The sequence below is a fragment of the Bombus huntii genome, chromosome 4 (assembly GCF_024542735.1).
Source record: "Bombus huntii isolate Logan2020A chromosome 4, iyBomHunt1.1, whole genome shotgun sequence".
Lineage (NCBI taxonomy): Eukaryota > Metazoa > Arthropoda > Insecta > Hymenoptera > Apidae > Bombus > Bombus huntii.
In genome coordinates, this window is record NC_066241.1 from 5,684,784 (window position 1) to 5,708,882 (window position 24,099).

The 24,099-nt window shown below is 40.6% G+C and overlaps 1 protein-coding gene and 2 long non-coding RNA genes across 3 annotated transcripts in view; 2 read left to right on the top strand and 1 right to left on the bottom strand.

Annotated features, from left to right (window-relative positions):
• Positions 1-24,099, bottom strand: part of LOC126864543 (uncharacterized) — a 118,252-nt gene that overhangs the window by 58,100 nt on the left and 36,053 nt on the right. The window contains 35 exon segments of the mRNA XM_050616001.1: positions 68-697; positions 988-1,308; positions 1,425-1,736; positions 2,029-2,337; positions 2,420-2,749; positions 2,890-3,189; positions 3,361-3,693; positions 3,811-4,782; positions 4,985-5,317; positions 5,760-6,068; positions 6,320-6,634; positions 6,804-7,115; positions 7,343-7,648; positions 7,858-8,181; positions 8,302-8,682; positions 8,968-9,288; positions 9,564-9,746; positions 10,162-10,242; positions 10,592-10,735; positions 11,571-15,281; positions 16,096-16,881; positions 18,135-18,272; positions 18,572-18,814; positions 18,904-19,306; positions 19,712-19,980; positions 20,063-20,238; positions 20,327-20,528; positions 20,864-21,508; positions 21,607-21,789; positions 21,881-22,075; positions 22,207-22,462; positions 22,549-23,012; positions 23,095-23,359; positions 23,521-23,782; positions 23,859-24,009. Coding sequence (XP_050471958.1) covers positions 68-697; positions 988-1,308; positions 1,425-1,736; positions 2,029-2,337; positions 2,420-2,749; positions 2,890-3,189; positions 3,361-3,693; positions 3,811-4,782; positions 4,985-5,317; positions 5,760-6,068; positions 6,320-6,634; positions 6,804-7,115; positions 7,343-7,648; positions 7,858-8,181; positions 8,302-8,682; positions 8,968-9,288; positions 9,564-9,746; positions 10,162-10,242; positions 10,592-10,735; positions 11,571-15,281; positions 16,096-16,881; positions 18,135-18,272; positions 18,572-18,814; positions 18,904-19,306; positions 19,712-19,980; positions 20,063-20,238; positions 20,327-20,528; positions 20,864-21,508; positions 21,607-21,789; positions 21,881-22,075; positions 22,207-22,462; positions 22,549-23,012; positions 23,095-23,359; positions 23,521-23,782; positions 23,859-24,009 — 14,865 coding nt within the window.
• LOC126864545 (uncharacterized) lies at positions 4,758-5,284 on the top strand. The gene is made up of 3 exons (XR_007689215.1): positions 4,758-4,906; positions 4,997-5,072; positions 5,144-5,284. It is a non-coding gene; the product is annotated as an uncharacterized LOC126864545 (long non-coding RNA).
• On the top strand, positions 6,984-7,946 carry LOC126864546 (uncharacterized). Its single transcript, XR_007689216.1, has 3 exons — positions 6,984-7,129; positions 7,444-7,712; positions 7,800-7,946. It is a non-coding gene; the product is annotated as an uncharacterized LOC126864546 (long non-coding RNA).

The window sequence follows — 24,099 nt, forward strand, 5'->3', positions numbered from 1 at the left end:
ATTTATTAATTTAATTCAAACAAGGTTTTTAAAAATCGGTCATATAATTATTATTTTAAATACTCACCCGTCTGAGGATAGCATCTAGAGAAAGGATCTCCCGTAGTACCCTGAGGGCAGCTGCACAGCGGATTATGATTAATTACACGACAATTAGCTCCCACTCCACACGTTCCAGGACAAGGATCATTACACTTGTATTTGTAACAAGCCCTATTTTGAGGACATTCAGAATTTACGACACACTCGGGCTTGCAGTTAGGCGGAGAACCAACGAATGATTCCTGGCAAGTACACACAGCTTGATATTTCACGGCTCTGCACAAGCTATTGGGTCCACAAGGCGTAGGACTACATGGATCAGTGACAGTAGGCTCAGTGTCTGCATTGATTGGTAAATTACAGATGCTGAAGGGATCTCCTACGTAGCCAGGCTGACATGTGCAAGTAGGGATGTGGTTGATGACGGAGCATTGAGCCTGAATGCCGCATATTCCTGGACACGGATCTTCACATTTGTTGCGAACGCAGGCTTTGTTCGTTGGACAGTCTGAACTGAGGATGCATTCTGGCTGACAGCCTTCATAGGGATTTCCGTGGTAATCGTCGATGCAAATACAAGCACCGACGTTGTCACGCTGTTGGCAGATCGCATTTGGACCACAAGGCGAAGGCTCGCATGGATTGATTGGTTCTTCTGCAATTTGAGATACGAAATATACCGATTAAGAGTATTCGTATGAAAATGATTAAATGGAAGAAATTTAAAATACCCAATAAAATAACGAATTAACGATTGCGATGGACGTGAGAAATACAAGGGGTTTGCGAAATCGTGGTACAACCGGAAAGGAGATAATTCCTCGTATAAAACTAACGATAAGTTAGAGACATAGAGAACAATTTGTTTGCTTGGGAAGAGATTAGATTATTTAAGAAAATGATGAACTTTCCGAACGATGTAATAAGCAAATTAAATGAACTTACGATCCAATTCGACACATTGGACGAAAGGATTTCCTGTGTAGTCGGCTGGACATGAGCAGGTAACAGCATGATTGACTACCAAACACCTGGCATTTTCGGCACAGGACCCTGCACAAGGATCCGTGCATTTGGAATTTACGCAAGCTTTGTCCGATGGGCAGTCGGGATTTATGAGACACTCCGGACGACAAGACGGCGGGGTTCCGATATAGGTTGGAAGACAAGAACAGGATGGATAGCCATTCACGTTGTGGCATTGAGCATTTGGACCGCATGGCGATGGATTGCACGGGTCTCCCGTGTCTTTGACGTCTGGTAAGACTGCAAAGATAAATTATATGAACGTAATTAATGTAGAATTTGGGACTGTGACTTCGACATTGCGAGAGGCGAACGAATTTATTATGCAACTTAATAGTTGATTGAAAATTCCTTACTCGGAGTATCGTAGCAGCTCTTGAAAGGATCTCCAGTCTGTCCAGAAAGACAACTGCAGATCGGCGAATGATTGATCACTTCGCATCTGGCGTTCAAGCCGCAAGAACCCAAACAGGGATCCGTACATTTTTTGTTCACGCAAGCACGAGTCGGAGGACATTCCGTACTGACCACGCATTCTGGTCTGCACGAAGGTGGTGATCCAAGATATCCCTGAAGACAAGAACACACTGCGTGGTCCTCGATGTTACGACATTGGCTGTTTGGTCCACATGGTGAGGGCGAGCATGGATCTCTCATTGCTTCTGGAACTAAAAATGCATTTTATGATTTACTGGATATCGTTACATATCATATCTTGGTTAAGTTCCGAAAAATTTATCAGAGATTAGAAATTTGAAAAATTTGAAAATCGAAATATCTAGTAATTTGAAAATTAAAAAATTCGTAAGTCCGGGAGGTCAGATTTAAAAATTTGATTCGAGTTTTGTCGTTTCAAGCGATTGAGAAGTCACAGATAGTTAAAAATATCAAATAACTACTGATATACGAACTGTTTGTCTCTCGATAAATCGAAATAAATAGAGTTTTTATTCTACTCACCTTGTGGTTGAACACGACAGCTGACGAACGGATCTCCAATGTATCCAGGTATACAGGAACACACAGGAATATGATTCACAACATCGCACACCGCATTCTGTCCGCATGTGCCAGGGCAAGGATCTCTGCACTTATTCTTCAGACAAGTCTTATCGCGTGCACATTCCGAATTGAGAATACATTCTGGTCGACAAGCTTCATACGGATTGCCGATATATTCAGGTAAACACTCGCAATCTCCATTTTTGCATAGGGCGTTAGGTCCACAAGGCGATGGGCTGCATGGATCGCTCACAGATGGTACAGTTGCTAAGGATAAAATGCGTTTTTGCATCTCGTAAGAAACTGAACAATCATTTAATTAGTATAAAAATGAAATATATCTTCTTACTTGGTGGAATCACTGTGCACTGTGTAAACGGATCACCGGTGAAACCATTCATACAGGTGCAAACAGGAATGTGATTCAGTACGTGACACTGAGCATTAACGCCACAAGATCCTGGACAAGGATCCTGACATTTCTGGTTCACACAAGCAAGGTGACTCTTGCATTCGGAGCTTAGAATGCACTCTGGTCTGCACTCTGGAGGAACACCGATGTAATTTGGCAAACAGGAGCAGGCTGGATTTCCGGATATGATCTGGCACAGCGAATTTGGACCGCAGGGTGATGGAGTGCAGGACGGCGGTCGTTCCGTGAACGGTTGAACTTCTTGCGCTAATAGATAAATAAGATAAAAAATTTGAAGACTTAGAAGTTCGAAAATTTAAGTATAATTAGTATAATTTAATGAACTCTATCTTCATAAAGTATCAGTATTAAAATTGTATCCATATAAAAATTGATGAAATTCTTACCAGGCGAGCATAGTGAGAAAGGATCTCCTGTAAATCCAACAGGACAAGTACAAATAGGATTATGATTCTTAGTAGTACACAATGCTCTCAATCCACAGGTGTTTGGACATGGATCCGTGCATTTCTTATTCAAACAAGCCAAGTGAGCTGGACATTCGGCATTGACCACGCAGTGAGGTCTACAGTTCGGTGGGATTCCTCTGTATTCCGGAAGACACGTGCAGACTGCTTGACCATTCACTTCGCGACACTTACTATTGGGTCCACACGGTGATGGTGAACATGGATCCAATGGTTCTCCTGAAAAATGAATTCACAATAATAAAATATTTATCCGATACTTTATACATGTAGTAACAATTAATCAATAAAAATCATTATTCGATCTAATTATAACCAAGTGCAATAGAAATCAGACATAAATGTGAAATGTATATGAAATGTATGAAATTTAATAGATGACAGACTCACTCGATATTTCCTTAACTTCGCAAGCGAAGTACGGGTCTCCCGTGTATTCTGGAGGGCAAGTACACACCGGAACATGTTCCTGAACATTACAGATGGATAATGTACCGCAAGTGCTTGGGCACGGATCAGAACACTTGAAACCAACGCAGGTTAATTGTGGAGCACAATCGTTGTTCGATTCACACTCTCTGTGACATCCTTTTGCGTTATCGTACGGATCTCCGATAAGATCTGGTGGACATGCACAGGCTCCTGCACCGTTTCTTTCGCGACATTGAGCGTTTGGACCGCATGGGTTCGGAGAACATGGGTTTGTTACGCTTATGTCCGTTGCTAAATAAAATAAAGTTTAGTTATAATGGAATAAAGATTTGAAAATTGAACAGTTTGAGAATTTGGAAGCTTGAAAATTTGAAGCATAATCGAAGTATTAGAAATAGGAGGTCATACCTGGAGGAGGTGCCAGAGTACATCGAACAGTGGCATCGCCCTCATAACCCTCGGGACACGTACAAATCGGAACGTGATTCTGAACGGAGCACCTAGCCAGCTCTCCACAGGCTCCGGGACAAGGACTCTTGCATCTCTGGTTAATACACGCGGCCGAATGGAAGCAATCCGAGTTATCAGTGCACTCCGGTCTACAATTCGGTGGACGACCGATGAAGTTCGACAAACAAGAACAAGCTGGTTGAGAGCCAATAACTCTGCATTGAGAATTAGGTCCGCAAGGATTAGGAGTGCACGGACTTCCAAGATCCTTAAACGGTGGTTGTGATACGTTAACTTTGGTGCACTGAACCAGTGGATTGCCAGTGTATCCATTAGTGCAAGTACAAATCGGATTGTGATTCACTGTCAGACATTTAGTGTTCAACCCACAGGAACCTGGACAAGGATCTGCGCATTTGTTATCGATGCACGCTTTGTTTTGAGAACATTCCGAGCTCACTGTGCATTCTGGACGACAGGTTGGAGGAACACCGACAAATCCTAGTTGACAAAGACACACAGCGTGTCCATTGTGAACACGACAGTTGCTGTTGGGTCCACATGGTGATGGTTCGCAGGGATTTAGTGGCGGTGAAGTTGGCGTCACTTCGAGCACTACGCAGGCGCTGAAAGGATCCCCGGTGAAACCAGGAAGACAGGAACACGATGGAGCGTGATTGATCACGCGACAAGTTGCTCCCTGGCCGCATGTGCCAGGGCATGGATTCACGCATTTATTGTTCAGGCAAGCCTTGCTACGATCGCAATCGGTGTTTGTCACACATTCTGGTCGACATCCTGTATAGGGATCGCCGATGTATTCTGGACGACAAGTGCAAGATCCTACGCCGTTACGTTCATTGCAGATCGCGTTCGCTCCGCACGGAGATGGATTGCATGGCGTGCGCGGTTGTTCCGTGGTTGTGGGTACTGAGAATTTGAAAGGTTTCAAGATGAAAATTTGGAAATTTAGAAACTGATGAACCGAGGATTGTAAATATTTGAAAGTTTGAAAATTCGGAAATTTGTAAAGTTTGAAACTTGAGAATCGAAGGTTTACAAATTTAAATATCTGAAAATTCGAAGATTAAAATCGTTCAGCAAAACAATTCTTAAACTATCGGTACTTTACCTTTCATGATAGGTACGCATTCAGTGAATGGATTTCCAGTGTACCCGGTATTGCAAATACAAACTGGATTGTGTTTCACGACATTGCAGTAAGTGTTCACGCCACAGGATCCCGGGCAAGGATCTACACACTGTTCGTTCTGACATGCAAGATTTCCAGGACATCCTTCGTTAATAACACACTCCGGTCGACAATTCGGTGCTCTGCCTACGTAATTCGGTAGACAGGAACATGCTGGGAATCCATCAATCACGCGACACTGAGAATTCGGACCGCAAGGCGATGGAATGCATGGATTTCCACTTGGTTTTGGTCCAGGTTGTTTCGGTTCCACTTTAAAAAGTATTTAAAAATAACTTTGCAAAATCACAATTACTGAGAATACGATCGTAGAAAAATATATGTGTAACATAAAACGAATAATTGAAGCGTTTCAATAAAAATACAACTCTGACGTAAAATGAACGATTAAAATTGTTCAATTGTTCGCGAAGAGACGCGGTCGCGGTAGAGGCGCCAACAAGAATCGTAAATTCTCGTTACGATTCGATAATCGACAGTATGGATAATAAATCTAAGGAATACTTCAACTTAAAAGATACTTGTCTGGTCTTAAGGACCATAACTATAAAAAATGCTAAAATTTATGATGGATTCTTAAGATTATTGAGGGCCCAAAATAAAGGTATTTAGGACATTTCGTGGCCATCCTGCCCGAAGGATAAAGTCTGGCTTATGTAGAGAGTCACGGGACGTAAGCAAATAAAGATCTTACCTTCTTTGACACAACCAAAGAACGGATCTCCGGTGTATCCAGACGTGCAACTGCATACGGGATTATGGTTGATAACTTGACAATCAGCATTCTGACCACAAGTGCCTGGACAAGGATCTCTGCACTTCTGATCGATACAAGCCATGTTCTGAGCGCAATCTGTGCTAACCACACACTCTGGTCTACATTGTGGAGGACTACCGACATAATTTGGTTGGCAGGAACAAACCGCATGATTGTCGATCACGCGACAATTACTATATGATCCACACGGTGATGGTTGGCATGGATCACGTGGCAGTGGTGTAACTAGAAAAAGATAAAATGACGTTTTATAATGAAATGGCAAGAATTATGATTTGATCTTTTAATCCTTTGACAGTGTAATAAGATGTCGTAAATAACGATTATTTCTTTATCAGCATATTCAAATCTTGAAACTTCGTGCATTTCTAGATTTCTCAAAATCTTTGAATTTTCAAATATTCGTCCATTATTTGCCTGAAATTTTTTCGTACGACATTGTCAAAGTATTAATTCGTGTTATTTCGTAAATTTACCAGGCGATATATGGCAGGATTTTAATGGATCTCCCGTGTAGCCAGAGAGACAGCTGCACGAGGGTTGATGATTGATCACTTGACATTGAGCATTTATACCACACGCACCCACGCATGGATCCTTGCATTTATTGTTTATACAAGCCTTCGTATGAACACAGTCTGAATTTTGAACACATTCTGGTCTACATCCTTGATATGGGTCTCCGGTGTAGTCGGGTAAACAGCTACACGAACCAGCTCCGTTTCGTTCTTTGCAAATTGCATTCGCGCCACACGGCGATGGGTCGCATGGCAGTGGCACTGGGAAAGTAACTGTAGAAAAAACAAATAATCGTTTACTTCATAATATGTGTCTTCATCAACTTCAATTTGATCGAGTAAAAAATGGGGAAGTATTGCTACTACGTGTCCAATCCAAAGTCAAGTTATATCGTTGAAATGAAACATTGCGATATTCTTTATAGAATTCAAGAATTTCTACCTTTGCTACATCCAGAGAATGGATCCCCTTCGTAACCTTCGTTACATTGACACATCGGCCGATGGTTCTGCACGGTGCAGTTGGTATTAAATCCGCAAGAACCAGCACAAGGATCCACGCATTTCTTTTGAACACAGGCGAGATAATGTGGACAGTCTTGATGAATCGAACATTCTGGTCTGCAAAGTGGCGGTGCTCCGAACATTCCACTGATACACGTGCAAACTGGATGATCCTCTTGCACACGACACTCGGCGTTCGGGCCACAGGGCGATGGTAAACAAGGATTCTTTGGTCTTGGCAGTGGTATATCTGACAAAGAAAAGGTAAATAGTTTTATTGAAATCGTTATTGTCTGTTAATTATTTGTAATGCCCTCTAACACATTACGCCAGTTCATATTTTTATGAACACAACTAAAGAAGTAGAACCTAGAGACAGAGACTTAAATATTTCATTCGGTAGATATTTCATAAACTTCCTTGTGTTTGAATCGTTTATAAATATCTTTAAGGAATTGAAAAATTCGATTAAATTACCTTCTTTGACGCATTGAGTGAAAGGATCACCGAGATAATCCGAAGGACAACTGCAAATGGGGTTGTGATTGACGACCTGGCATAAAGCATTCTGTCCACAGAGACCAGGGCAAGGATCACCACATTTTTGACCGATGCAAGCCAAGTGTGCAGGACACTCTGAGCTAACTAGACATTCTGGACGACAATTAGGCGACGTTCCATGATATCCTGGACTGCACGAACAAACGGCACGATCGTTCATCACGCGACAGATACTGTGCGGTCCGCAAGGTGATGGCATGCAAGGATTCTGAGATGGAAGAGCTGGAAGAACCGATTGAAATTCAATTTTACTCTCTAAATAGATTCTGCAATGACAACTAAACAAGTAGGGAATGCCTTTTCAAACTGTTTTGTATTTATAGTACCTCAAAGTACTAATACAAGAAATGCATTTTGGAATCCTACATTGCAGATAAAACTTTTTATAATACAATTACAATGGTCCGGACCCAATAATTATAAAGACTTACGAGACGTCTCGAGTTTGCAAGAGCCAAACGGATCGCCGGTGTAGCCAGGTAAGCAAGAACAAACTGGAACATGATCAACCACTTCGCATTTTGCATTGGAACCGCAAACACCTGGACAAGGATCTCTACAATGCTGATTGAAACACGCAAGATGATTGTCGCAGTCTTGGTTCACGATACATTCCGCTTCGCAACCGTCCATGTATGGGTTCCCAATAAATGGTGGAATACACTTGCATTTTCCAATGCCGTCCTCCTCGACACAGACCGCGTTCTTTCCGCAAGGAACTAGCAGGCAAGGTGAGTATGTATCTGCTGGAGTTACTGAAAACAAAAAACAAAAGCCACGTTTGAGTTAATTTTTTATCTTTTACGTGTACATAACGCGCTCTGTTAAGAATTTTACGAACTGTACAGATTGTTAAAAATTTGACAAACACTTACCTGCGCAACTCTGATAAGGATTTCCAACGGTATGCTCCGGACAATAACAAGGAGGTACTCTATCCGAGTCACATTTAGCGCCAAGTCCACAGGGATTAGGACTACACTGATCAGACTTAGGCACGCATCCCCTGATCGTATTTGGACTTTCGATGTATCCTGGTAGGCAAGTACATTTCGAAAGGCCGTTGTTCAATACGGTACATTGAGTATTAGGTCCACAAGGAGATGGTTCGCAAGGGTTGCTAGGAAGCGTGCAAGGAGAAGCAGGTGGTTTCCCCTCGTATCCTGGCAAACAGAAGCATCTCACTTGTCCTGACACCACGCGACACCCAGAATTAACGCCACATGGATTTTCTTGGCACTGGTCACCTTCTGGTACTGAGAAGAAATATTTTTAGGCTCGTTAGAAAATCGAATTTCCGTTAAATATTCTTTATCTTCATATACGCTCTAATTTTGAAATTCTTGGAATTTCATCAGAAATTTTAATTTACAATAATTTAGGTATAAAGATGGTTGAGTACAAACGATTTAATTAATTTCCATTACATATTTTTTTTTACTAACTTTCTTCCTAATTGAAGTTTCATGAAAAATTTCAATCGGTGCAAGAACTATTCTATACTTCAAACTTACTAAAGAAAATATATTTGAGAAACTTACTACACTGTTCAAACGGATTTCCAGTCAATCCTTTCGGACAGAAGCATATAGGATTGCCATTATCGTTCTCGCACATGGCGTCTAAACCACAAGGGTTTGGAACACACGGATTGGTGGTCGTTAGTGTGCATCCAATTTCAGGATTTCCTTGGAATCCAGGCAAACACTTGCATTGAGCTTGATGATTCTCTGGATAACAATTCGCGTTCACACCACAATCGTTCTCCAAGCATGGGTCGATGCACTTCCGGTTAAGGCGATCACAATATTTGCTCGATGGACAATCTTCGTTGTATTGACATACGTTTCTGCTTTCTTCTTCTGAAACGTTGTGAATTCACAAATATTTATAACATTTATATCATATAATATCTGTTTTATGCTTATATCTAGGTATATCTAGATCTTATATTTATGAAGCAAAGTATATATATGTAGAATGCTACATGCATCAGTCTTTCGCAAACAACGTATTTTAACATAAAATAAATTGTAATAGAAATTAAAATATGAAGATTACATTAATCTTTCTAAAATTTGATAATTGTATTTAAATATTGAAAAAATTTGTTATATTTAAATAACGAAGAAATTACCTGGTTCACAGTAGGAGAATCCATTTCCATGATAACCGTCCTCGCAGCTGCAATCCGCTTGGTGATTGGTGTTAACGCAGATCGCGTTTTTGGTGCAAGGATTCCAAACGAGGCAAGGTTCCTGACAAGTGCCCTCAATGCACGCCTCTGTCAGCGGGCAATCTTTGTTGCTAGTGCAACCCGCTAAGGGAAGATTGAGAAAAAAGCCCGTATAGCCCAGAGAAAGAGTGCACGAGTATAAAAATAAGGGTGGTAGGCTCGTATTGAGTAAATCAGCTTGTATAAAATACAGTATACTCTGTGTGTATATGTGAATGCACGAAGATCGTGATTGATATAAAACAATCGTATCGTTTTCAAGATTTGAAAGTTAAAGGATGAGTATCGAAGGGAAAATGCTAACAGATCTAATTTAAGACTTGTGAATGATTTGAGAGTCGTGGAAATATAGTGTGAAAATCGAATGTTGAATAATTAAAATTGCACGTGATACGTACAAAATATACATGTACAATACATATGTACATATTTACAGAACAAGTTGAATGAGCGCTGTAAAAAGAAACGAAATGATGGATCATGATGTTCTTGTACAAACCTTTCACGCAAGTATACGTCGCTGGATCGCACTCCATACCCGCTGGACAGTAGGGACAGTCTGTCTTATCGTTTATTACATCTGAGAAAATTGGAAAAAAAGATCAATTTCGTGGAATCAATTTCTGTTTCTTCTGGTAAAAATGGGATGCAAATGGCGGACCATGACATTTTATAACTAGTAGAGATTTTTGAACGTCAAATGATACAAATTCAGTTATTATTCGGTTACCGATTTTCAAATTCTAGGCACTTTGAAATTAAGCTTCAAAATCTCTTAGACAATTAATTTGTAAACTTTGAGAATAAGTATTAAGTATCAAACGTCCTGGTTGTAAGTTTCGAAGTTGTATCAATTGATCTTTATCTTCTTCCAACCAAATTTTGCATCCAATTTTATCTCAAATTAATTTTTCTTTCTAATATTCTACCTTTCACGCAAACGGGCCTGTGGTCTTGAACATGGCAGACTTCCACGAAGTCGCAAGGATTATGAAGAGTGCACGGGTTCAGACACTGATCGTTTATGCAGGCCAATTGAGAGAGACAGTCGTCGTGCGTTTTGCATTTGGTATCTAACAAAATGAACGTACATTAGAAGCTCAAAATAACTCGACCACGATAGTTCATACTATTTCAAACTAAACTTTCCATATAAAAGAATTATCAGAATCTATTTGTTCTTCATAACTTATTCAATGACTTCTCTAAATAAAAATTTCTCAAAATATATATGTAAAAAAAATATACACGTATATCTAAACAAAAAACTAATAAAACAATAAACACAGAAAATAGTATACACAATCCCCTAATTTCTAAAACATATAGTGGTTTTCGTGTTATATGTGTAAAGCCCAGAAACAATCGTTAGTTTTGCTACATTTAAAGGAAACATTCCATTTCACATTTCCACATCACATAAAGGGAATTATCTAAAAACTATTTCGAATAGAAAACGTTTTTAAAAGTTTCCTTTAAACTTTCTTGCAACTTCACAAAAAAGTACAATTAATCACTACATATAGATAAGCAAGAAGAAAACGTGCACAGGCGCAAAAATAATATACAACATGCAAAAGAGCGCTAATGCAGCAGGTCCTTGTCTGCACTGAATTACAGAGGTAAACTGCAACTACGCTTATATTTATACATATAATATTTATCAAATATGCCATTTTTCCATTGTTCCCACGGACAATTGATCGATCAGGATGTATCACGATCGTCAATTCGTGCACGATCTGTCGATCAAGAAAATTAAAAAAAGAAATAAAACTCTCCAGAATTGGTTGCCTCCAATTTTTATCTGGATACCGGATGATGTCACACTGGAGAATAGTTTGACATATATTGGTGAACACGAGGACAGCACATTTATAATAACTCCCGACGAGAAAGATCTTTTACCTGGGAGTATGCTACAATTAGGTGTACTCTGGTTCACTGTTAGGTTGAAGCACACGGGCCGACACGTATCGTTCAAACAGATATTACATTCGGAATCATTGATGGTGGTTTGGTCACAAGGTATCTGCCCTGGAGTATTTATAGGAGTTGTTAATGTGGGATATGACTCTGTGAAATATTGTTCTAGCTCTGTGGAGTATGGTACAGTTATTGTAGGTTGTTCCGTGGAATATTGTATTGTTGTGTGTGTCTGTTCCGTGGAATACTGTTGGATTGTTGGACGTTCCTCAGTAGTTGAGAGTTCTGTTGAATACCGTGTTGTTGCTGGTTGTTGTTCGGTGAAATATGGATTAGTTGTTGAAGGTTGTTCCGTTGAATATTGCGTTGTTGTTCGTAAGTATTCTGTGGAATATTGCATCGTTGTTTGTGGCTGCTCCGTGGAATATTGTTGAATGGTTGAAGGCTGTTCCGTGGTATGTTCAGTGGTTGAAAGTTCTGTTGAATACTGTATAGTTGTTGGTTGTTGTTCGGTGAAATATCGATTAGTTGTTGGAGGTTGTTCCGTAGAATATTGTTGAACTGTTGAAGGTTGTTCCGTGATATGTTCAGTGGTTGAAAGCTCTGTTGAATACTGTATAGTTGTTGGTTGTTGTTCGATGGAATATTCAATAGTTGTTGGGGGTTGTTCCGTTGAGTATTGTGTTGTTGTTCGTAAGTGTTCCGTGGAATATTGTATAGTTGTTTGTGGCTGTTCCGTAGAATATTGTTGAACTGTTGAAGGTTGTTCCGTGATATGTTCAGTGGTTGAAAGCTCTGTTGAATACTGTATAGTTGTTGGTTGTTGTTCGATGGAATATTCAATAGTTGTTGGGGGTTGTTCCGTTGAGTATTGTGTTGTTGTTCGTAAGTGTTCCGTGGAATATTGTATAGTTGTTTGTGGCTGTTCCGTAGAATATTGTTGAACTGTTGAAGGTTGTTCCGTGATATGTTCAGTGGTTGAAAGCTCTGTTGAATACTGTATAGTTGTTGGTTGTTGTTCGATGGAATATTCAATAGTTGTTGGGGGTTGTTCCGTTGAGTATTGTGTTGTTGTTCGTAAGTGTTCCGTGGAATATTGTATAGTTGTTTGTGGCTGTTCCGTAGAATATTGTTGAACTGTTGAAGGTTGTTCCGTGATCTGTTCAGTAGTTGAGAGTTCTGTTGAATACCGTGTTGTTACTGGTTGTTGTTCGGTGAAATATGGATTAGTTGTTGAAGGTTGTTCCGTAGAATATTGCGTTGTTGTTCGTAGGTGTTCCGTGGAATATTGCATAGTTGTTTGTGGCTGCTCCGTAGAATATTGTTGAACTGTTGAAGGTTGTTCCGTAATATGTTCAGTGGTTGAAAGCTCTGTTGAATACTGTATAGTTGTTGGTTGTTGTTCGATGGAATATTCAATAGTTGTTGGAGGTTGTTCCGTTGAGTATTGTGTTGTTGTTCGTAAGTGTTCCGTGGAATATTGTATAGTTGTTTGTGGCTGTTCCGTAGAATATTGTTGAACTGTTGAATGCTGTTCCGTGGTATGTTCAGTTGAGAGTTCTGTTGAATACTGTATTGTCGATGGTTGTTGTTCGATGACATATTCATTAGTTGTAGATTGTTCCGCGGTGTATTGTTCAGTCGTTGAAAGATGTTCTGTTGAATATTGTGAAGTTGTAGAAGATTTTTCAGGATATTGCGTTGTTGTTAATTCTTGTTTAATGGTATATTGATCAGTTGTCAATGGTGATTCTGTTGAATACTTTAGAGTTGTAAAAGATTGTTCTGTTGAATACTGTGTTGTCGTTGATTGTTGTTCGATAGAAAACTGACTAGTTGTAGAAGGTTGATCCGTAATATATTGCATTATTGTTCGTGGCTGTTCAATCGTTGAGGTTTCCAAAGATTCTTCCGTAGAATACATTGTTACTGAAGGTTCTTTCGTGAAAAAATCTGTTACAAAAGATCGTTCAGTTGATCTTTCAGTAGTTGTTTCCAATTTACTCGTAGGAGATTCTAAAGTTGTGTAATGGTAAAATGGCTCTGTCGAATATTCCCCTGTTATTTGCGACGTCTCTGTCGTTGACTCAATTGTTGTTTCATCTTTCAGAGGATATTCTGCTGTCACAGTTATCAATGTTACATTTTCTGTCGTTGCTATATTTAAATTCTCAGTAATCAATTCCATTGTACTGGAACTTTCACCCATTGTAACATTCTCAATAAAACTGCTAGACGTACTTGTCGATTCAGTAATCTCTGGCACTTCTGTAGTATACTCACCTACACATATCGGAGTAACAGTAACAACATGACCCAATGGCAACGTCTCATCTGGAGGATAAACATATGTAACAGGAGTGACTATCTGCACTTTTGTCGGTTCAGTTACTTCTGTACTTACATTCGTTTCTTTCATTAAATTCGTAGTAAACGTCATTTCAGTAACATAAGACATAGTAGTTGTCTCACTCTTAGAAAATTTCTCACTACTGAATTCAATATCTTTCACTGTTGGAATAATTTCGGTACTTTCTTCGGAAATATCTTTAACAGTAAACACTTCTGAGATGTCTGAAGCAGTAGTACTTTCTACACCTTCGACATCTGTTGTCAGCGTCGTGGAAGTTTTAAATACGTCATCCGCTACTGTTGTACTTAAAGTTGGTTTGCTTTCCATGGAGACGGATGTACTTTCTTGAATAATAGATGTCTCAGAAATTCCAGTGATTACTTCGCTCGAAGATTCTGTGCTTTCACTGAAATACGAGGTTGTTGTACTTTCCTCCATAACAGTAGAAAAAGTATATGCTGTGTTATTAAAATTAGATTGCGTAGTTGTTGAGGATGTAGTCATCCCGTAAGTTTCTGGTGTCGAATAGTTAAAAGTTTGTATGGTTGTCATAGAGGCCTCAAAAGCTTCAGTGGCTACTTCACTTGAAGATTCTGTACTTTCACTCGAATATGGAATCGTACTTTCCTCCGTAACGGTAGAAGTATATGCTGTGATATTAAAATTAGGTTGCGTAGTTGTTGAAAGTGTAGTCATCTCGTAGATTTCTGGTGTCGAATAATCGAAAGCTTGCATAGTTGTCATAGAAGCCTCAGAAGTTTCAGTGGCTACTTCACTTGAAGATTCTGTACTTTCACTCGAATACGGAATCGTACTTTCCTCCGTAACGGTAGAAGTATATGCTGTGGTATTAAAATTAGATTGCGTAGTTGTTGAAAGTGTAGTCATCCCGTAAGTTTCTGGTGTCGAAGAGTTAAAAGTTTGTATAGTTGTCATAGGGGCCTCAGAAGTTTCAGTGGTTACTTCGCTTGAAGATTCTGTACTTCCGCTCGAAGATTCTGTACTTTCACTCGAATACGGAATCGTTGTACTTTCCTCCGTAATAGTAGAAGAAGTATATGCTGTGATATCAAAATTAAATTGCGTAGTTGTCGAAAGTGTAGTCATCTCGTAGATTTCTGGTGTCGAATAATCGAAAGTTTGCATAGTTGTGGTGGTGTTTGTACAAGTGTGATCGTATTGGTCGCAGCCACAAACAGGCCTGTGTGCTTTAACCCGACATCGAACTGTCGATCGACAGTGGCCGACGCAAGGATCAACGCAGGATCCATCGACACAGGCTTCTGTGTCGCTGCAGTCGTCATCGGACTCGCAGAAACGGTCGGGCGTGTGGTGAAGTACTGCTGCGAATACAATAGAATATAAACACGCTGAACGAGCCAAGATAGGTCGAAGTAGCTCAAAGAGGCAGCTGAAAATGTCTCAAGCGTCACTCTTTTCTCGACTAGACTAATCACTACGATCACGTCCGATTTACTGGCTTACTTCAAATAATATAAAAAAAACACACTCTACGAATTAATAATATTAAGTTATATAAGCATGCTCGCGTAATAAATAGACAAGCTATCGGTCAGAAGTATATAATCGATTAGGATCTTTACAGAGACAGATGTAACGGAGAAAATAATAATCGCTGAACAGTGAGGACGTCGGCAGAGTAGAGGAGAGTATAGGTATCGGGATGAATAGTTGTATATGTGGCATTGGAACCTGAAACATCTGATTTTTCCATTCAGACGCTGGAACACTCTCATTTTACAAAATATATAAATCGATCAAACCGTATTCTTTGAAACATTCGAAGCAACCACGTTATCGAGTCATTCCACCGTTTGAACGGTAAGAAACCTGAAAAGTAGCAACTGGTATGTTCGGTGTGAGGCGTATAGTATAACAGTAGTATAGGCGAGTAAGAGTCAGACAGATATTCCAGATATATATATATCGTTGTGAATAATATTCGGTGAAAGAATATAGTAACTTGTGTCAGCTATTTATATATATATATATATATAATATATCCAAAAAAGTGGAACGAAGACAGAGCTCTATAGATATAGAATAAATATAGGAACAGAATACAGAATTGTAGAGCGTGAGAGCGAGAGAATAGAGTAGAGAGAGAGATAGGTGGTGAGAAATGGTGTTTACCTTTCATGCATCCGTATTTAGTGTCTGGCACAAAGCCGGGGGGACAGAACTTGCAGATAGGCTTGTGCTCCTCCACGTAACAGGGGGCATCAGCCGGACAGGTGGAGTTTCTGCATGGGTCCACGCAGCGATAGTTGCGGCACGCCAAGTCTGGAGAGCAGCCACTGTCTCGCAGGCAAATGGAGAGGGAGGGATTGCAGTTTTGTGTGCATATGCAGACGGGACGGTGGTCCAGGACATCGCAGGTTTTATCAGCCGGACACGGCTTTTTCTTTCTCACGTTACACGGATTCTGGCATTTTCCATTAACGCACGCGGCGTTCGACGGACAGTCGAAATCCCTCGTGCATGTCAACGTGTCGGGGGCGCAGGTCAGCTCCCCGACCTCGTTCACGACGAATCCGTATTTGCACACGCACATGGGCCTGTGGTTCCGCACCTGGCATCTCTTATTTACTTCGCAGGTGTATTGTGAACTTAGACACGGATCACGACACTCTCCGGTACGAGAATGACAGGATAGACTCTCTGGACAGTCGCGATCGGACGAGCAACCGATGTTCGGCGTAGGTCTGGGATTCAGCGTTTCGCATTTGGGGTCTGGATGACAGGCCGTGTGAGGCATACCGATATAACACTGAGGGCAGGAACATCGTGGCTTGTGCAGAACCACACGACACAGGGCGTTGATCCCACAGGCACCGCGGAGACCGCACGGGTCCACGCATTGCAGGTTTATGCAGGCTTTTTCATTGGGGCACTCTAGGTCGCTGGTGCATTCGCGCTCTAGATCACCGACAAACCCACGATTTTCACGATTGGTTCATTTTTTTATTGTTGTTCGATTTTTTTTTTTTTTTTTTTTTTGGATTTTTTGGTTTTTTGAGAGAGTCGTAGTGTAGTAGTCGTGGTGTAGAGTCACACGGTGGAGAATCGGTAGGTGATGGTGATGGTGGTGGTGGTGGTGGGACAGGAAAAAAAAAGAAAAAAGCATTTATAAGAACTGTGAAAAGAAACTTTCTCACAAATAACATAAACCACATGCTTTGTATTCGTAATACGGAAATAAGTAGGGTAGCTTTTGTGAAGAAGTAAAATAGAGAACCGAACTTTTACACTGTTTTATCCGGGACGTAATACGAGACAGGATACCTCTCGTTGTCCAGAGAAACGAATCGATTATATGTATATATATACGTATAAATTGGCAAGCAGCGATATTTACAACACAAGCCCCCACAGAATTCAAAAGAAAATAAGAGGGAAAATAATGTAAAACAGTGGATAAATCCAGCAAAAAAATAACAAGCATGGGTATATGAGAATGTCCCTTTCGCAGTTCCCAATCTGTATCATTAGTCCTAGGTCTAAAAAAATTAATCGGATCATCTGGTGTTTCATTCTCTGTGAAATGTGTACCTTTTTTTTCTCTATGTCGGTTGCAATTTAGATATTTGCCGTCTCTCTCTGTCTCTACTTTTTTTTCATCCCGTTATCTTTTTTTTTTTTTTGTTTCTTTTTTATATCATATTTTCGTTAAAGCATTTTTTTCCTGGATATAACACGGTTTCCACAAGACAGATTGGATACTGAAATAAACATTCTACATATGAATAGTTATGTGTGAGACATGTGTGAAACGTGTTCCTCCTTTCCTCGGCACATTATGTACAGTATTGCCTAACTGTATAGATATATATGTACAGGTATGTATGTTTCTCGCGCGACCATTTTGTGGGTAAAATCCAGTGTCGTACATCTTTGTATCGTATATTGTACAATATGTATAGTAATAAGTACGTTATAATAGAATCGTCTAAAAAACTGGTCCAATCACATCTGTCTCTCGATTGTTAAACGATTCACTGGATTAATACATTCTAATGGTATTACTTCAAGTCCTACTAAAGACGATAATACATGGTTATTCTACGGACCATGTTCCTCTGTTTCGTCAGTATTGCTCGCTAGTCACAAAATGCTGTACATGGAAAATTAATCGATCTGCCCGGTTAAACAGTTAGTAGGCCGTCTCTTACCTGTGGTGCACTCGATATCCGGCGATCCACTGGTACCCGGTGGACATCTGCATACGAATATCGCACCGTCTCGTATGCATTCAGCCCCTTTACCGCAACCGTTCGTGCGACAGTCCCCTAAACTCTTGTCTGCGCTACCTGTGCTCGTAATAAAAAATTAGGCACACGTGAAAGTTAAGAAAATAAAGAGAAAAGATCGGTCGATAATGAAATGTTCTTTTGTTTTTCATTGCAATAGATTGTATTAGAAACAATTTTAATGAAAAGAAAAGAATTCTTTTAGAAGTTAAGCTTGACGACTAGTATAAGTGACATTCATAATCATTGCAAACGCTAACTTCTCTGAATTGTAATAAGAAATCATAACTATCGAACAATGACAATTTATAACTAATAATGAAAAATCGTTACAATCGATCTATTATACAAATACTTACACGCCTGCGTCGGATCTCCGGAGGGATAATTCGATGGGCAGTAGCACTGTGGTTGATTCTTATAAATCCTGCATGCAGCGTTCACTCCGCAACGCATATCCTTGCACAGCTCTCCTCCGTCGCAGATGCAAGCTTGATGAGGATCTCCGTGGCATCCAGGATCGCAAGTACATTCAAATCCATTCAGAGTCTCTCTGCACTTCGCATTCACGCCGCACGGTCTCCTTAAGCACTCGTCTCCACCTAAAACGCATCGTACAAAATATTATATTTAGAAAAATCAATTCTACGAAAAAGGAAAAAGAAAAAAGTGGAAGAGCAATTTCCATTACCTTTCTTACAGTTGATCTTAGGATTTCCGTAGTGTCCGGGTGGACAAGAGCACTGAGCCTTCCTGTTAACTACTCTGCACTGTGCGTTGAAGCCGCAAACACCATGTTGCAAGCAAGGATTTGTGCAAACGCCATCCTCGCTGCATCGTTTGTTGGCCTCACAGTCGTCGTCATGATGACATTCCAATTGGTAACATTCTTGACTGGGTTCTCCCTGATATCCTTCTGGGCATAAGCACACTGCTCTGTGATTCGAAACACGACACAGTGCGTTGGTTCCACAGGGAGATCCATTAGCTGAGCATGGATCCTCGCACTGACCACTGACGCAGGATAAGGAGGAAGGACAGTCGGAATAAGTGCGGCAACCAATGAGGCATAGTCCTTGGTCGCAAACGTATCCCTGTAAATCAAACAATATATTTATAGTTAATAAGAATTAATTCATTTTTCTGTGCACAATTTACTAAAATTGTGTTTAAGGTTTACGAAAGCTACATTGGTAACTTAATGATAGAATTTCCATTAAAATAATACTTTTTTTTAGAATTCATTCGTTTCTGTGTTGAAGTTTTACGTGAATCAATATTTACAGTCTAGATTGTGAAGAAAAAACGTCGACTTAATTGGTAATTGATTTAGTAATAGAATTTTAATGCCAATGATCTGTTTCTTTGGGATTCATTTATATTCGTGTTCAAGATTTTATGAAATTATGGGCAAAGAGCATCGAATTAATTCGTAAATGATTCAATAAGAGAATATTATAATTAAAAATAGAGGATCTGAAATTTTCTAAAGACGGTACCTTTGGACAATAATTGTTAACATCACACTTGATGCGACACTTTTCAGAGTGACAAACTTCCCCGCAAGAACATTGATCCTGACTATAGCAGCTCTTCGTGCAAAAACCAATTTCATCGCACTCACAAGTGCCATCGCAGGGAATCATAGATTTCGCGCAACTGATCAAAGCGTTTCCATAATAATTGGCTGGGCAACTGCATTGTGCCACGTGATTTACAACGCGACAACCGGCGCATTCTCCGCAAGCCTTGCCACCCTCACAAGGATCTATACAAAAATAAAAGACATAACCAAGATTAATCAAACGTGTTACATGGGTATCTTTACGTTTTAATTGCATTCTACTTACTTTTACACTTATTGTTCACGCAGGACTCGTCGTTGGGACAAGTATTATCGCTGCGACATCCGATGTCACACAGCCTATTTTGACAGATCTGATTAGCCACGCAATGATCGTCACTGTTGCAAATGGCTTTGCAAATTCCTCCGTCGCAACGTTCGTCGCTTAGACAATTAGCGTCGCTGCAAGATAATTTCAAATAACATAGTAAATCAACTCGCAAAAAAAGGCAAGAAACAATCACGTCGCTTAAATGCTTAATCGGCTTACCTTTTGCATGTGGCGTAACAAGATCTTCCGTAACAAGTCTGACCAGTAGCGCATTCCTCTTCGTTGCTACAAGGCAGGAACGCCTGTTTACAACCAATTAGAGGATCACCGACTAATGGTGCCGGACAGGAACAATGTTTCTGATGATTTACGACCGCACACTTGGCGTTCACTCCGCAAACATCAGGAAGAGAGCAAGGATCTATGAGATACGGATGAAACTACGTCTACAGTCTAATTCAATCGTGTTAACGACGTTTCTATGGTTTTAGTTAGTAGAATTTTTCTATATTTATTACATGTTAGAATAATTAATTATTATAGTAAGTTCTGTGGCTATGTTCGTAGGTTTATTATCTAATACAGATACTTCCTAAAGCTTTCTTTTTATAAATATCTTTATCTTTGCAAGTATTTTATATAATATTGTGAACTTCAAAACTCTTTCTTTTACGTACGACCTCAATATTTTAATATTCATATACATAGTATGGATACGAATGGAAAAAGATAAACTCCACTATCGAAGCTTCTTACCTTGACACTGGTTGTTCAAACAAGCGAAATTCTCCTGGCACTCCACGTCAGCGCGACATCCAATGACACAAACCAATCCCTCGCAAATCTCTCCGCTTCTACAATCTTCGTCTCTTCTGCACAACGATTTACAGATTCCCGAAGGGTCACAACGTTCGTTACTCAAACAATTTAAGTCTGTAGAACAGACAGGAGTGCACAGTCCTCCAATACAAGCTGTTCCTGTCGCACAGTCCCTGTTTGCTTGACAAACGGGTCCAGGCGATCTTAAACAAGCCACTTTTGCAGTTGGATTCGGCATGAAGCCTGCTGGACACGAACAGGTGGCTCGTTGATTAAATACTGTGCATTTAGCGTTTGGCCCACAAGGAGTGGCTTCGCAAGGATTGATGCATTTGTTCGTGATGCAAGCTTCGTTCGCGTTGCAGTCCTCGTCCGCGCGACAACCAAACGCACACATGTTGTGCAGACAGATGTGACCCAAGAAACAGTCGTTGTCGAGCCTGCAGGTGAGAAGGCAATTTCCTTGGACGCATTTTTCGTTGAAGGCGCACTCGTTGTCGCTAGTGCAGATTGGAAGACACACGTTGTCGCGACAAGTGTTGCCATCGTTACAGTCGTTGGTGTCTCTGCAGGACACGGGTACTGGAAAGGGTGAATATTATAAGATTGTATCACTTACAACGTTTTCCCTTCGAAGATCCTTGTTTTAAAGTATCTCCAGGACAAAATTTCTCACTTACATCTGACACATTCTACTTCCGAGTTACCGGTGAACCCAGGTGGACAGCTGCATTGTTTAATGTGACTCTTCACGTTGCATTCCGCATTTATTCCGCACGCGGCCTTCACGTTGCAAGGATCCAAGCACTGTCCATTGAGACACACATCTGACAGGTTGCATTCTTCGTCCGATTGGCAGGACGCTACAAGAATTTCAGATCACGTTGCTCTTAACCCATCGTATAGCAAATAAAGAAGCGGACGAACTGCTCTGGCTCGTTAGACGATACTCACGTCGACAGATTCCCTCGTAACAGTAGGTATTGGGCGAACAGTCCACGGCTGACGTGCAAACAACCGGTTTAGGTCGACAGCCTATACTTAGATTGTTCGGATCACCCTCGTAATCGGACCGGCACTGACAGGCTCCTGCGTGGTAAGTGGCCACACAGTCTGCGTTTGGTCCACACTGTGTACGTGAACAGACATCTGCAACAACGGACAAAAAGTTAGAATTACCGGCTAATCGTTGCGCAAATTGATTTTTAGTCTCTGTCTTTGATATTAGGAGATAATTATCAAAAAATATCCTTTTCAATGTTTAAGATTCATAAACCTACCGAAACATTTGGGTACGTTGTTGACGTTTATACATTTTGCAGTCAGTGGGCAGTCTCCGTCCTGCAGACATTCTACCGGTGGCTGACAACCGCCATTATAAGGATCTCCAACCATTCCCTGTTGACAGTGACATCTATAGGACCCTCTGGAATTTTCACACACAGCGCCAGGTGCGCAAGGTTGATCCGAACAATAATCGATCAATTGACATCCATGAGTTGGCTCTCCAGTGTAACCCGGTTGACACGTACAAATCTGAGAAACGATAAATAACATGTACAACACAATTATCTCTTGTAAAATTTCGAACGTGACGCATGATCGAGTGATTAATTAATTACTTGAACGTGTTTCTCTGCTGTGCAAATAGCATTGACGCCGCAAGGATTGTGAGCTAAACAAGCGATCCTGCACTTGTGCGTGTCACAAATCTTCTCTCCGCTGCAGTCGTCGTTGACCTCACATTCGATAGATTGGCATCCAATCTTGTCGTCTTTCGAATTTCCGAAGAATCCAGGCTTGCAAGAGCAAACTCCAACGTGATTGTCCGCTTTGCACTCGGCGTTGCGTCCACAGAGGAGTAGATCGCAAGCTTTCTGACATTCTGCTTGTCCAATGTTGTTCTTGATGCATCTTTCGTCGTAAGAGCAGTCATCGTCGGATATGCAACGTAATTCTTGTACGCAGATGTTGTTGTGACAGTATTGGTACTCGGGGCAACTGGAGTTGCTCTTGCAGGTGGGCTGACAGAGACCATTGATGCAAAGCTGGTCGCCGATACAATCCCTCGTGCTTCCACAAAGGGCTGTAAGAATATGAAATTTAGAGAATTTTCAAGAATTCAGTACGTTAAATTAAATCTTCTTAGAATATGTTCTTTCATTTACCAGTGCATATTCCTCCATTGCAAGCTGAACCAGTAGCACATTGGGAGTCCGATTTACAATATTGAACAGGTGTACAACCTAAATTAGGATCGCCAGTACCGCCAGGTTGACACGTGCACACTGCACTGTGATTTAAAGAAGAACAATCTGCTCCTTGTCCACATACGTTTGCAAGAGAACAAGGATCGACGCACTTGTGATTGTAACATGCGTCGGAAGGACTGCAGTCGCTGTGATAGTTGCATTCTAAGTGAACACATTCCGTCTAAAATTCAGAAACAGGAACAAACGAGCACAATTAACAAACGAAATTTTCTTCGGACGATTGAGCAATGAAAGAATAACTACGTGTTCCAGTAATTTAAACGAACCAACAAAAGTCAACTCTAAATCAAATCATTCTTTCTATTCGTAACTTATACTTACTGTCGGATTGCCAGTGGTCTGATCAGGACATCTGCAAAGTGGAACGTGATCATGAACGAAACATTCGGCATTTCTTCCGCACGAATGACTATCCGGTGATACGTCGCAAGGATTGGTGCATCTATTATCAATGCAAGCAGCAGTATTTGGGCAATCAAGGTCCGTGAAGCAGTCTCCCGGTTGTTTGCAACCAGATTTGAAAGGATCTCCGACCAAACCATGAGGACAGATGCAAGCGTAAGAGCCTTCCGTATTTTGACAACTATGAAAAATATTGTAATATTTTTATCGCAAACTCGATTGAAATCTGAAATAAAGAATATAGTGAGGTAACTTACACCGCGGAGGAGTGACAAGGATTCTTCAAACATTCGTCAATGTCCACGCAAATGTCACCCGCTAGCTCAAAACCAGGATAACATTTGCATATTCCAGAATGATCGGACGCTATGCAGTTGCCGTATCCACAGTCCACTTGATTACAAGGACCTGAATAAATGAATTGTCGATAAGTATAAGAGAGTAACTATCACTTTATGTTTGATCTATGAGAAAAGAACGCCGATTACCAAACAGATC